The 14,206-nt window shown below is 36.9% G+C and overlaps 1 protein-coding gene across 1 annotated transcript in view; it reads right to left on the reverse strand.

Moving 5' to 3' along the window:
* The window catches only part of SYT1 (synaptotagmin 1), a 474,588-nt gene that overhangs the window by 279,562 nt on the left and 180,820 nt on the right, over positions 1–14,206 (reverse strand). The window contains exon 2 of the mRNA XM_044679181.1: positions 9,967–10,155. Coding sequence (XP_044535116.1) covers positions 9,967–10,138 — 172 coding nt within the window. The 5' untranslated portion in view covers positions 10,139–10,155. The remainder of the gene's footprint in view (positions 1–9,966; positions 10,156–14,206) is intronic.

Consider the following 14,206-nt stretch of genomic DNA (forward strand, 5'->3'; position numbering starts at 1 on the left):
CTTCCCTTCCCTTCCCTTCCCTTCCCTTCCCTTCCCTTCCCTTCCCTTCCCTTCCCTTCCCTTCCCTTCCCTTCCCTTCCCTTCCCTTCTCTGCTCTTCTCTGCTCTCTTGTCTTGTCTTGTCTTGTCTATTAAGTTACTTTGTATTTGCTGGCATCTATTTTGTATTTACTGATACACAGACAAGTTGTTTCTCCGGATAGAATGTAAGTTCCTTGAGGATAGGGACTGTTTTTGTATCTGTCTTTGAGTCTCCAACATCTAGCGCAGTGTTTCACCAAGGATGGGTGTTAATAAATGCTGGTTGATGGACGGATTGACTTGACTGGCTGACTGTTGTTGGGAAAATTGCTGTATTTGTTGTCACTCAGACGAAGTTCGATATTCTGTAAGTTTATGACTACCCCAGAGCTCCAGTTCATTTTAATAGTGTGATCTTCTGGGGGAACTTCACTGAACAACAGGCTTCTAAAAGGAAAATAAAACCTAGCAGCATATAAATTACATCTTTTATGAAATCCCCACTGAACTCTTTGAGGGCAGGCTTCTGCACAATGTGGGCACCATTTCCTTCTGTCAGATTGCACAAGATAGGACAAAAACCCTCTCTTATTTCTCTGTTGTCCTTTTGGCTAGACCAGATAAACCTCCCTCAATTAACCATTGTTGTTTAATGACAGTTCGACATAACAACAGTCCTTACACTAAAAAGAAAGCATTTAGAATTAAGGACTGAGGGGAAATGAAAGCTGTCGGATAACACAGTGGGTGTTCCGGAGATCAGTATTCTCTAGATGAGGAGCTTGAGTCACCAGGCTGGACATGATCTTCCATGAAATTTGGAGACTGACTGCATCACCAAGTTAGTACGCCACTCTCAAATTGCTTCCTTTTGCAGCAGGAAAGCTTTGTAGAATGATGTCATGTATTCACAGGGCAAGAGCTTTGCATTATTAACGCTTGTCAGCATCTCCCCTATTTCTTACAGGTAATGATATTTCATTATACCGGGAAGAAGAGATTAATAAGTCCACTTGTCATTTTTGGAGGATGCCTTTTTTTTTTTTTTTCAGAGCAGAGACTCTCTGCAGAGACAGCTGCTGAATCAAGGCTGTGTACATAAAAGCCAACCTAAGCGGTGGAACAAACTGTTACTGTTCAGTGCTACAGAGAGGACAGTTATTAAAATGATGGGGGAAAAAGTCTCATATTTGGGTAAAGAAGGTCAGCAGAGAAATTACAGAGCTTGACCCAGGGAGGTTAAATGACTTGCCCATGGTTGCACAGAAGAAAAAAAAAAAAGGATAGAAGCAACAGCTGACTGTGAGATTGCTGAGGATTTCTCTGAGATGCTAATCCTAGTCATTAAGAAATTATAAAAATGCATCCAATTTTCTTGGTTTCTATCTGTTCAGATAAAACTAAATTAAAAATCTACACAAGGAAGGGAGAGTTAGGTGGCTTAGTGGATAGAGAGTTAGACATTAAGATGGTGAGTTCTGGGTTCAAATCTGGAAGCATACAATTCCTAACTGTGTTACTGTGGACAAGTCACTCAACCCCAATTACCTAGCCTAAAAAACTGATATTCAGTGTGACCTTGGTGAGTCACTCAAATCCCAGTTGCCTAGCCCTTACTACTCTTCTGCCTTAGAACTGATAATCAGTATTAATTCTACCACAGAAGGAAAGGGTTAAAAAAATCTACACAAGGAGTGGCAGATAAGCAGCATAGTGAGGATCTGGGTTCAAATTTAGCCTCATCTACTTTCTTCCCGTATGACCCTGGGCAAGTTACTTAATCCTGATTGCCTAGTCCTTGCAGCTCTTCTGTCTTAGAATTGATTCTAAGACTTTAGGTAAGGGTTTATAAAACAAATAAAAACATCTACACAAGGGTTTAGATAGAACATAGAGCAGAGAAAGAACCCTAGTTCTTGAGTCAGAGGATCTGTGATTAACATGGGTCATTAAAGTCATTAAATCTCCCTGTGCCTTGGTTCCCATGGCAAAACGTGAAGTTGAAAGACAGGGATTGGCTCACATTGATTTTCATAACTCTAGATCCTCCGTGTTTAATGCTTATTGGTTGGTTAAGGTGGATGCTCTCTAGCTTGCCAGCAGTCTCCAATCACTAGACAGACATCAGGATTCATACTAAACATGTTCATGGTGGTCATATGTACTTTCCCCAACCTAGACAGACTCCATGAGGACCACTGCCATACTCATTCTGGATATTCTAGTGATTCTAATATTGCATCAGCTCTTTTGGCTATCACACTATGAGGCATCCCTTGGAGGACTTTTATTAGAGATACAGTATGTCACAGTGGAAAGAGAATCAAAGGATCTAGACTCAAATTATGTAGGTTTAAACCCCATCTTTGATGATTCCTACTTATGTGACATTGACACATCAGGAAACCTTTCTTGACCTCAGTTTCCTTATCAATAAAATAATAGGGTTGGGCTAAATGGCTTCTAAGTTTATTTCCAATTCTAGAGTGTTCCTTTATTGGCCCACATGACTTTCCCACATCTGTTGAGTAGTTAAGGGACACCCTCTATGTGCTGTCTCCCCTTTTACCCACACTATGGTATGGAGGAATAAGGGATTTGCTCCTTGTCACCCCCTAAAACAAACAAAAAAACTTCCTATACAACCTCTGAAAATGTACAGTAAACTAAGAGCTAGAAAGACTGTTAACAAATTCAACTGTTCTACTAAAAGTTGTACTAAAAATACAAGCTACTCCCTTCCCTGGAAAGTTTTCCCTCATCACCTTTTACTCTTGGAAATCTTAACTTTCTTCAAGGGCCAACTGAAATGCCTCATACTCCAGAAAGCCTTCTCTGATTCTCTCAAGTATTAGTCCAACAAACCCTTTCCCATAATCAATACATAGTTTATATTTAATCAGTCTAAGACTTTTGGGACACCCTGTATGTGCTGTCTCCCATCCTACCCCAATAAAGAAGGTAAGCTCTTTGAGGGTAGGGGTTTTTTGTTTTGGTCTTTGTACACTCACCACCTATCACAGTAGCTGGTATGTTGAAGGTACTTAATAATTACTTTGTTAATTAAACTGAATTGGATTAAATGATACTGAGTTTTTGTGGTCTTCTTTAAAGGAAGAGATATAAAAGAATTAAAAATAGAACAAAACAACAAAACACATGATCTCTTTTTTTCCTTCTAGTAACTCTGGGAGATAGGTGCTGTTATTATATCCCTATTTTACAGATGATGAAACTGAGGCAGACAGAGATGAAATCATTTATGCCAGGCCCAAAAAAATGTATCTGAGACCACATTTGAGCTCAGGTATTTATGACTGTTTCTCTATCCACTGTATTCTCTAGCTAGTCATTTTTATTTTGTGTCTGATTCTTGGTAAACTCATTTGCTATTTTCTTGGCAAACACTGCAGTGCTTTACCATTTCCTTCTCCAAATCATTGTGTAGATAAGGAAACTGAGGCAAAGAGCATTACCTGATTTGCCCAGTCACACAGCTAGTGTCTGAGGCTGTGTTTGAACTCATGAAAATGAGTCTTCTTGACTTCCAGGCCCAAAACTCTTTCCACTACACCACTTAGATGCCTGAACAACAAAAATAGCCATTCACAATAATGAATAGACATAATCATAAATAAATATCCATATGATTTTCCCAAAGCTGCATTCTCAACTGTTTTCAGGGGCAACTCCTTCTTTGACTCTATTTACAAGTGATCAATTCTATTGGACTGCTCTTCTGTCCTTGTAATATAGTAGATGTAATGAAGACAGGGATTTTTTTCTAAAGGAAAAATCCCCAAAGGAGTAGGGGAAGTGGGAGGGAAATTAAAAAAAAATATATATATATATATATATAAAATAACAAGGAGAAAAATGAACTTCTCATCTCCCTGATTGATATCTCTTTAAAAACTAGTTTCAAAGGTATTTCTCCCATCTATTTCTTTCATTAGATGGAACAACTATAGTATTACAAGGACTAGTGAGTAAATCTCATGAACTGCCATTCCTCTAGGCTAAAGCTTATTAATCTTTTTGTGTGTGTCATGCATTACTCTGGCAGTCTGTTAAAGCCAATGTACCTTTTCTCAGGTTAATGTTTTTAAATGCATAAATATAACATATAACATTAAAAAGAAATCAAATTATATTGAAATACAGTTATCTCTCTATTCATCCATCCTCCCATTCTTTCAGGCATCTATCCTTTCTCTTCAGCTAACTACCTCTTCTTTCCTTCCTTCCTTCCTTCCTTCCTTCCTTCCTTCCTTCCTTCCTTCCTTCCTTCCTTCCTTCCTTCCTATCTATCTCTTTACCTATTTTTATGGAAGCTTGTTATTGGCCAATGTCTCTATGAGTCTTCTCTCTCCTAGAGCAAGAATATTATTTATAACACTCCAAATGGGATGACAGAAAGTCAGACATGATGGAATATGACTGAACATTAATAAATTGTAAAGACATGGTAAAGGTAGATGAAGTAGTACATATGAGGAAATCAGAGACCAGTGTGGCTTACACATTCAAAATCTGGAGTTTCTTCTGACTTAGTGGCAACTTGTCTTGAAATGGGATTTTTAAAAAAGTGGAAACATTTAATTATATTTTAGTGGCCTGAGTACAACATATGCCTGAAGATTATTTCACTTCCTTGGGTTGACTTGCACATTTTTCTTTGAGTGAAAAGTGGTTCCAGCTATTTGGCCTGCTGCTGTGTTTACAGAAAATGGTATTCTACTTGAAAGAGCTCATGAATATCACTGGCCTTAATCACAGCAATTCGAATAACACGAGTTCATGCTTTACAAACCATCCAAGACGCCCAGTCTGATTGAAAAAAAAAATCAAAGTTTGCAAAATAAAGAAACATCATGAAAATCCTTTTATGTCTCATTTTGAAAATGAGGTGAGGTATGAATTGGAAGATAAAAATTCTTCAGCATTGACTATTTCCTTTAAAAATATATTTTAAGCTTTGTGCTATTACAGATGATACCATCAAGCAATTCAGTCTGAATATGTTCCATGCTGGACCGTGCAGATACCCAATGAATGACATGCACATTCAGTTCCATTGTAAGATCTCCCTTCTTGCAAGTGGGAATTTCGAGTGACAGAATAAAGCTGCCAGCCATCAATTTTGCAAAAAGCCCATCTGCCAGATAGCCAGCATTTAGTTAGTTCAGAGACAAAAATTGATTAATATTCGAATTTTTTACTTGTAATTAGCATCACTCTAAATTATACCTACAGTGATAACATTTATAGAACCTATGTCCTAAAAGGAATTGAATTTGAGCCTACATTTTGTTTTTCTTTGGTTTCACTCCTTGTGTATAAGGGACTCTAATTACCTAGGCAGTAAAGAATTGAATTGGATTTTAATTAAAGAGGTAGCTTAGCCTAAGCCCTAAGGGATACCATTCTAGACTTGGAGTCAGGAATATTTGAGTTCAAATGCCATCTTACAGACTTAGAAGTCATGTGATCTTAGAAAAGTCACTTAACCTCTTTTGGCTTCAATTTCCATTTTTGTAAATTGAGGATCACAATAGTATCTAACTCTCAGGGTTGTTATGGGGATCTGAGACAAAACATGAAAAGCATATTGAAAACTGAAAATCACTATATAAATACTAGCTATTCCTGCTGTTATTTGAAGAGTACATTATTCACTAGGCTTATTTATAATAAATACTTGTAATAATTACTAGCCACAAAATTTTAGATGGTTTCATCTTCCTTTTCGAATATAGATGATGACTATTGATATGACAATAAGAAGAATTGGGGAATTGGTTTCAAGTCCTGACTGCTGTTACATTAATGGCTTTAAGAAATTCATTTGATCTCATTCTTATTAATTTTTAAGATTATAAGCTTCCCTTCCAGGTTTCCTGTAACTATGGGCCCATTCTATGCCACAGCTCCTGAGGACACCGATGGAAGACTATGACCAAGATTTACATAAGGATTGTGAATTATTTTGTTATTGATGCATTTAGTTTGATTTATGAATGTCTATGATGCCATTCTTATTTATTTTGCCTTTCTGGCAAGTAAATGGTTGTTTAATATTTAAATATGTCATGGTGAGTGTCTAGTACTGAAAAAGCCATTCCTATATGTGACTTGTTGGATAAATGAGAAGTATATCAGATTAGATAAGTGAGAAGTATATCAGATTGGGAGAGGATGATGGTCAAGAGCTAAAATGGTTGAGTTGGTCAATGGGATCCTATTGGGTGAAGGCAATATGAACTAAGGAAGTCAACTTAGAACATAGTAGATGTTGCAGTGCCTTCATGGAAAGTATGAGGCCATTCCATAGCATTAGTAGCTGCCATATGCCTCACTAATATTTACTACTACTCTCCACTTACATTTTGGAGTTTGTCTCTAGGCATGGTAGCCCAGCATGCATGAGCACATGCATGCACGCACACACACACACACACACACACACACACACACACAATTTGGGGAATGACACTGGTATTATGCTCACACTCTTTGAAGGTTCTAGGGAAGTAATGGAAACTCCATTTCCTCTCTCACTCCTCTAGATTTGGCACCCCCATTGAACAGGTAGCAAGTGAGCGAACCATCTGATTAAAAGTCGATGATACAGTGGACAGAGAGCCAGGTTTGGAGATGGAAGATCTGGTAAGAATCTGACTTTACATACTTCCTTAGTAATGTGATCCTGGGCAAGTCATTAACCCCAAATGCCTAGCCCTTATCACTCTTCTTGCCTTGGAACCAATACTTAGTATTGGTCCTAAGACAGAAGGTAAGAGTTGTTTTTTAAAAAAGCATCAATGATACTTTGGCTGATTTATTAAATGAGAAGTCAATAAGTGGGAGATAAGGTTATTAGTAGTAGAGTGAGTACTGTTTGTACCCAACAGACTTGCCCATGATCCTCTGAGTGTGAACTGTAGCACTGTGGCTTCTGCCTTGCCAATGGCAGTAAAGTAAGGGGAAGGGAGAGAAGGAGATGTAGGATTTGAACACCACACCAACATACATCCCATACATGAATAAAATTAGTCACTAGAAATCCAAGTGTTATCCAAGTTGACACATGATGTTCATCACTGCCACGGTTTCTCGTATGGTGATTGAACCATGTTTATTGTGCTATCTGGCCCCCAATATTTTTCTGCTTCACGTGTGAATGACACAAAACTTGGAAGAATCTTACAAAGAAGGCAGGATGTTCATTTGATTTGAGTCATCCATTTCATCCATGCCCATTTATTGAATGGCTTCTCTGAACACTACACCAGATACTGGGGATTCAGAGACAAAAAAAACTAGATGTTCTCTGCCTTTAAGGAATATACAGTCTATTGAGGGGATTGTCTCCAATGCTTTATGTTGATATTATTCATTTGTTTGAGTTCTGTTCAACTCTTTGTGACCTCACTTGGGGTTTTCATGGCGAAAATTAGACTGGAGGGATTTGTCATTGCCTTCTCCAGCTCATTTTAGAGATGAGAAAACTGAGGCCAATAGGATTAAGTGACTTGCCCAGAATCACACAGCTAGTAAATGCCTGGGCTTGGATTTGAACTCAGGCATTCCTCACTTCAGGTATGGTACTCTAACCTCTGTGCTACCTAGATTCTCATTGCCTCCTTACCTCCCTAAAAACATATAGCTTCAATGCATACAGTCTGGAGCCCCTTTTATGCGGTACAACTTACACCCAATTGGCATGCAGTGGTGGAAATCATATCCAAAGTGTTTTCTTTCTTTTTATTTGGTTAGAGTATGAAACAGAGGAATGTCATAAACATTTCCTCAAGGTTAAACTGCCAATCAGCAAAGCAGCGGGGCCAAGGATGGTATTGAAGTCTCATGAGTCTCAGTTCAGTGATCTATCCACTAGACCAAGCTACCCCTACATTTCCATTCAATTATTCATCTTCCTGCTGAGAATTCTAATTAGTGTCCAGAGTGGAGATGGGCTCTCTTAGATGGACTTGAATTTTTGTTCTTAAGAGGACAGATAAATCAACAATTTCCAAACTAACGATGGCATGAAAAGTAACTTAGATTTTGAAATGTTTAACCTGATCTCTCATCCTCAGAAATAGGTCTCTAAAGTTCTAGCTTCTTGGTGCCTACAACTAGTGACCAGAAACTTTCAATGGCTCCCTATCATCTCTAGGATAAAATATCGACTCCTCTCCTTGGAATTGTTTTAAAAAATTATTCCAACTTAACTTTCTTGCTTTATTGTAAATGCTTTCTTCGTTCTCACATATTATTCTATACTGTAGCCCAAATGGGCTACTAGTTGTTCTCTAATTTGGCAAATCATTGAGTTTCACACACATACACAAGCATGATTCATTTTCCGTGCCTAGAATGCAATGCTTCCTCATCACTGTCTCCCTTCCATTTGAGATTCAGCTCAGATGCTTCCTAGACAAATTTTCTTGAACCTTTGGGGTTTTAGTGGCCTTTTCCTCATCAAATTGCCTCAGATTTACCTATCTTTGTACACTGTATATTTCTATAGTAGAGTTTTAGTTTTGTGTTGGTATTCTCATCACATCAAATAGTGTCTTGTCTATTTGCTTAATCATTTTTCAGTCATGCCCAACACATCCTGACCCCATTTGGGAGTTTCTTTGCAAAAATATGTGAGTGGTTTGCACTTCTTTAGCTTATTTTACAAATGAAGAAACTGAGGCAAACAGGGCTAAGTGGCTTGCCTAGGGTCATATAATTAATAAATGTCTGAGGTCAGATTGGAACTCAAGAAGATGAGTCTTCCAGATTCCAGACATCACATTTTATCCATTGCTCTGGTAGCTGCCTTGTTTATAGCTGGTACTTAATGTTGAAATGAAATTATAGTCAAAAATTACACATTACCTCTATTATGATTCAGTAACTTCCTTAGGTCCAAAGGGCTTTGATTTTTAGCCTTAACATATCATTATCAAAGGTTCAAAGGATGAGCTAAAACTGGTTACCCTTCTTTGGAAAATTTTAAATGTTTAAATTTTATGGCAAGCCTAAAATTGGGCAGTATGGTATAATGAATAGTGAGCTGGTCTCAAAATTAAGGAATCCTGAGTTCAAATTGCACCTCTGACATATACTGGCTAAGTTATTCTCAGTATTCTTGATAACTCTCAAAGACTTTTAAGTTGCAGAGAATTGAAGGGAGGAGTTTCCCTATTGAGAAATTTCCTATAACAATAAATTCATAGGCCTTGTCTATATTTCCAATTTTTCATTCTAAAAGGAAAACTATAAACTCAATCATTTGACATATTTTTTATGTAGCACAAGAATGAAATATTTAAGTGACAATCATTAGAATTATTTCTATAGATATAAGAACTAAGTTAAGGAACAGACTTTTCCCCCAAAGACAATGTAAAAAGTGTTTCTCCACTTCAATCACTATATTCGATAAGAGAAGATTTAATTAAGAAGGGATAAATTCTCCTGCTTAGAAGAGATGTCAACAGAGAGAAAAAAGCAAAACTAATATATGATTATGAAGTAAATTTTAGTCATTATTGGTGACAATAATTGTCCTAGAGACAAGAGAGACCCTTTGAAAGTTTGGATCATTAGTTCATTGACCAAAAAGTTACAATTTTAGAGACAGATTTCTGAAGCTGAGAAATCAAGCTATTTAGTCAGGAATGATTTAAGAGGACAGTCCCTCTAAAACATAATTTAGTGGGGTTTTTTTTGGACAGGAAAAGGAACTGATAGAATAGATCTTTGATTATATAGGAATTGGAATCCTGTCATAAATGGAATTCTTCTCCCTGCCTAAGTGATCTGTTAGAATGCACAAGTTTCTAGCATCTTGTTTGGTTCAAAATTATTTGCAATTATTTGCAATTGATCAACATGAATCTTGACCATCTACTTTTTTTAATATGAAAAATGTTATTATACTCACATGGAATTTTATTCAACTCATTCATAAATTTCTCCTTAATCTTAGAAAAAGCATCTTCCTTCCCTCCTCCTGGGGTGGCTGGTTCGGTGGCATTATGTGGGAGCACAGGTGCAGCAGTTGTCACTGGGGGGGCTGCCAGGGCCTCATGGTGACTTTCACTCTCGCTCACCATTTTGGTTCCAAGTAAAGCTGTGAGGGCAGAGGAAAGAGCAAAGAAACAAAAAGAAATTCAGAACGCTTTAAAGAGATCTCACATCAAAGGTAAACTGGAGAAGAGAAACATCACTAGGTGCACCTGCTTAGTGGGTAAATATTGTATCATTAGCATATTACTTCATGTTGGTTCATGAAATATTTATTAAGCCATAGAGGGAAGAGCCTTTTCACCAAGGTAATATCAGATGTAATTATTACTTCTTATTTTTCTCCCCAACAATACTGAGGGTGACCCATCAAGCCTCTTTTCTCGAAGCATTGTCACGACTCTCTTGTGTAGATTTAGCTCCTAACTCAGATCCATGATAAAAACACAACGTTGTTATTGGGGGAAGACAATCCACCGACTTGTGTTTAAATGCTCACAGGATGCCTCGCTGTTGTATATTGCAAATGATGATAAACCACATCATGAATTTGAAAATGCCTCAAAGGTCTATTCAAACCATAACAGAGTAATAGTACGAAGGCAAGAGTTCTCTAAGTAGACTTGTACATTATTCAGAAACTAGCTTTTGACTTTCATTTATTGATGGCAGTTTTCCTTTCAGTCACTTTCTCTGACATTTACTATAGACAAAACTCTGATAAATTATTAACTTGTCTTCGCTACCTGTTTGTGGCAGTTGACTCTACACATCAAGGCACCTACTGTGCTAATAACCAGATCTGTTAAATAGAGTTCAATATGGTAGGTTTTGTTTGTTTTTGCTTTCTTTAAAGACATTGGGAAATATTAATTAATCCTGAAAGCATTCTTACAAAATGGAAATTCATTTGTATCACTGCGATCTTTTTTTTTTTTTCAAAGATGGAGAAATGGAGGCATTCCATAATAGTTTAGAAAGAACACTTGGGAGATTCTGAAAGAGTATTCGGTGGTAAGTGATGGGAAACGAGAATTGATCCTCATGTGTAAAAGCAAGACATGGCCCAGGGTTTGAACAGGCAGTTAGGAGACGTGGAGTCTACTCTCATCTGGGTTATTGTCTTACTGTGTGACTATAGATGAGTCAAGCTGTGGGGATATAATGGCGAACATGCTTTCGGGCAGGAAAAAAAATTAGTTCTGGCAAGCCTGGGCAGTAGGATCTCCACAGTTCCTGTAAGAAATGCATCTAGCATATAAATTACCTCTGTCTCATCAGGAAATATAAACAGCCATCATCTGAACCAAAGGAAGAAAAAAGGGGATTTTACGGAAGTAAAAACAACCTCTTCGTTTTGAAACTTCACGTTTCTATTGGCAAAAACAATTTCAAATGCAATAAATAGTCTGCTGGCAGAATTAAGAGAGAAGAGCACTTCAAAACCAGTGAAATCTATAGTGAAATGCCATACCTACTGTTTCCTAGGACACAATAGAGACTCAGATAAATGCTGGTTCTTAATGAGCTTATTATTATTATTATTTATTATTTACATGAAATATTTATTGCTAGCACTTGATACAAGATGGAAAATAATTATGCAGTCAGACTTGGGACTTTAGGAGTTAAGAGGAGAGGATCTAAAAAAATGGGAGAGAATTCAGAGAATCCAGGGTACTACATGCTGATTTTTTCTTGGGACTCATATCACATAAGGGTATTATGTGCTAAACATATATTTGATAAGATTCTCTAGTAGATCATCAATTATTACAACTAATAATGTTTCTCGAGATAATTGCTCACATGCCAAGTTGAACGTGAAAGCAGAGAAATGCAGAGTCAGAGAAATTCTAAGAGGTCATTTAGTCTGACCTTTAGTCAAAATGTAAATCCTGCCTCCAATGCCCAGGACGAGTGTTATCTAGCTTTGGATAAAATCCGCGCTATTAATTTAAAAATCCAGTGCCCCAAACAAATATTTTAAAATATCTCCCAACCAATTGTGACTTCTTTCTTGCCTCTTTCATCCTGAAGTTTAGAGGCAGAGAAAGATCTCTTTGTCCCCTTGTAAATTCCTCCTTCACTGAGACTTTCTCCAATTCTATGCCTCTCTCTTTGGGGATCTAACCTCTAGGTGCCCCATCCTGGGTCAATTTAAATCAGTGCTCTGGGACTTTCTTTTGAATACATAGAAATAGTGTTAACACTTCAGAGTCACTTAATGCTGTGGATAAAAATCACATCACTTCCAAGTCAGCAGAAATATATTTTTATCTATTGACCACAAGGGACATTTCAAACGGATCTCCTATTTTTATCACTTGTTTTCCTCTTCTTCAAAACATATGAAATACCAGGAGACTTGTAGCTCCAAACTGAAGAGGAATCTATTCATTTGCTCTGATTGATGCTTGTTCAAATACGATGCACAGGACTTAGCTCCATTAATTACATATTTTGCGGAAGTCATAGTATATTTTAAAAGGCAATCACAATTAAAAGTAAAATGCGTCACTGCCATTAGATTAAGCCTTTAGATTCTGTCTGTGGTATCCTAATTATTTCTGTTATGGGAGTTGAATACTATTGCTTATGATATAAATAATTTGTGAGCGAAATTGATTCTTCTAAAATGTGACAGAAAACAATGAAATGGATTCCTTGATTCTTTGGAAAATGTGATGGAAGAGTATGCATTCTTGAAGGGTACTCAAACTGTTTTTTTTTGAAAGCAGGAAAATAATATTTGTTTAATATAAAAATATAATCTTCCACTGATAAAAGGAATATTTGGCTGTCACTTCACTTCATCAAACTCTGACTCTTGCCTTGAACTTTTAACCCTTGTTTGACAAAGATAAAATCCTGACATTTTCTATTATAGGAGGAGAATATTGTGGACTTATATGGCGAAACACCACTGGACTGTAAATTAAAAAAGGGACTTTTAAATAAATGTCAAAGACTTCCATCAAGATTCCCTGTAACACATACTTTAACAGTACTCAGAACGGATTCCATAATTCTACAGATAAACTTGGAACTGTGGAAGGAGTCAGTCAGAAGCCTGAAGTCTTAGGTTTGGGGTCTAGTTTTCTAGCTGACAGACTTTCATTGGGCAAGTCACCAATTTCTTTGAGTCTCAAACCCCTAATTTGTCAAAGAGAAGTAATGATAGTGGCACTCCTTAATCTGTGTGTGAAAAGTTCTGTGCAAAACATAAAAATTATGCAAATATGAGAATCTGAGCTTAAATTATAATTAATTGGCATGGTAAGTCATGAAATATGTATGTGTATCAAATATACATATCCATTATATATACATATATTATACTTTATTTTATAGATATATAGATATACACACACACACACATATATATACACATATATTTTTAACTTTTACCTTCTATCTTAGAAGATATCTTCTGTCTTCTCTTAGACAGAAGAGTGGTAAGAGGCTGGGGATTAAATGGGGATTAAATGTCCAGGGTCACACAACCAGGAAGTGACTAAGGTCAAACTTGAACCCAGGACCTCCTATCTTTAAGTCTGGCTCTAAATTTACTGAGCCACTTAGTTGTCTCCTGTTTATATACTTCCAATATAACTTGGAAGCATAATCATAAATTAAGCATCTTCTGATAACAAAGGGAGGGTAATTGATGTCCCAAAATTTTTACCTTAACCCCTGATGCTGAAGAAGGCAATAAAGATGTAAGTACTTAACAGTTAATGTACCTTTTACTAACTGGAATTTGCAGAAACATGAAGTCTTTCAAAGGATATTTAGAAGAAAAACTAATTATTCAATCCATAAATGCTAGTATGATGACTCTTTATATTCTCTCAATATTTTAATACTTTAAAAATGAACTGGGGAGAACAGTTCACATTCTATGTTTTCCCATCAAAAAAAAACATGCATGCTAGAAGATAACTGTGTTTGAATTATCATTTAAGTTGAATTTGGTTAACTTCTGAATTTCCCTATTTCTGTGGAGGTCACCATCATCCTAGTAGACATCCAGATTCACCACCAAGAGGTCATTATGGAATCCCTGTCCTCACACACTCACAGATCTCCAGTTATTGTCCTTCCTTCCTTCCTCTCTCCCTCTCTCTCTCTCTCTCTCTCTCTCTCTCTCTCTC

This window comes from Gracilinanus agilis, chromosome 5 (assembly GCF_016433145.1).
Source record: "Gracilinanus agilis isolate LMUSP501 chromosome 5, AgileGrace, whole genome shotgun sequence".
In the NCBI taxonomy this organism is placed as follows: domain Eukaryota; kingdom Metazoa; phylum Chordata; class Mammalia; order Didelphimorphia; family Didelphidae; genus Gracilinanus; species Gracilinanus agilis.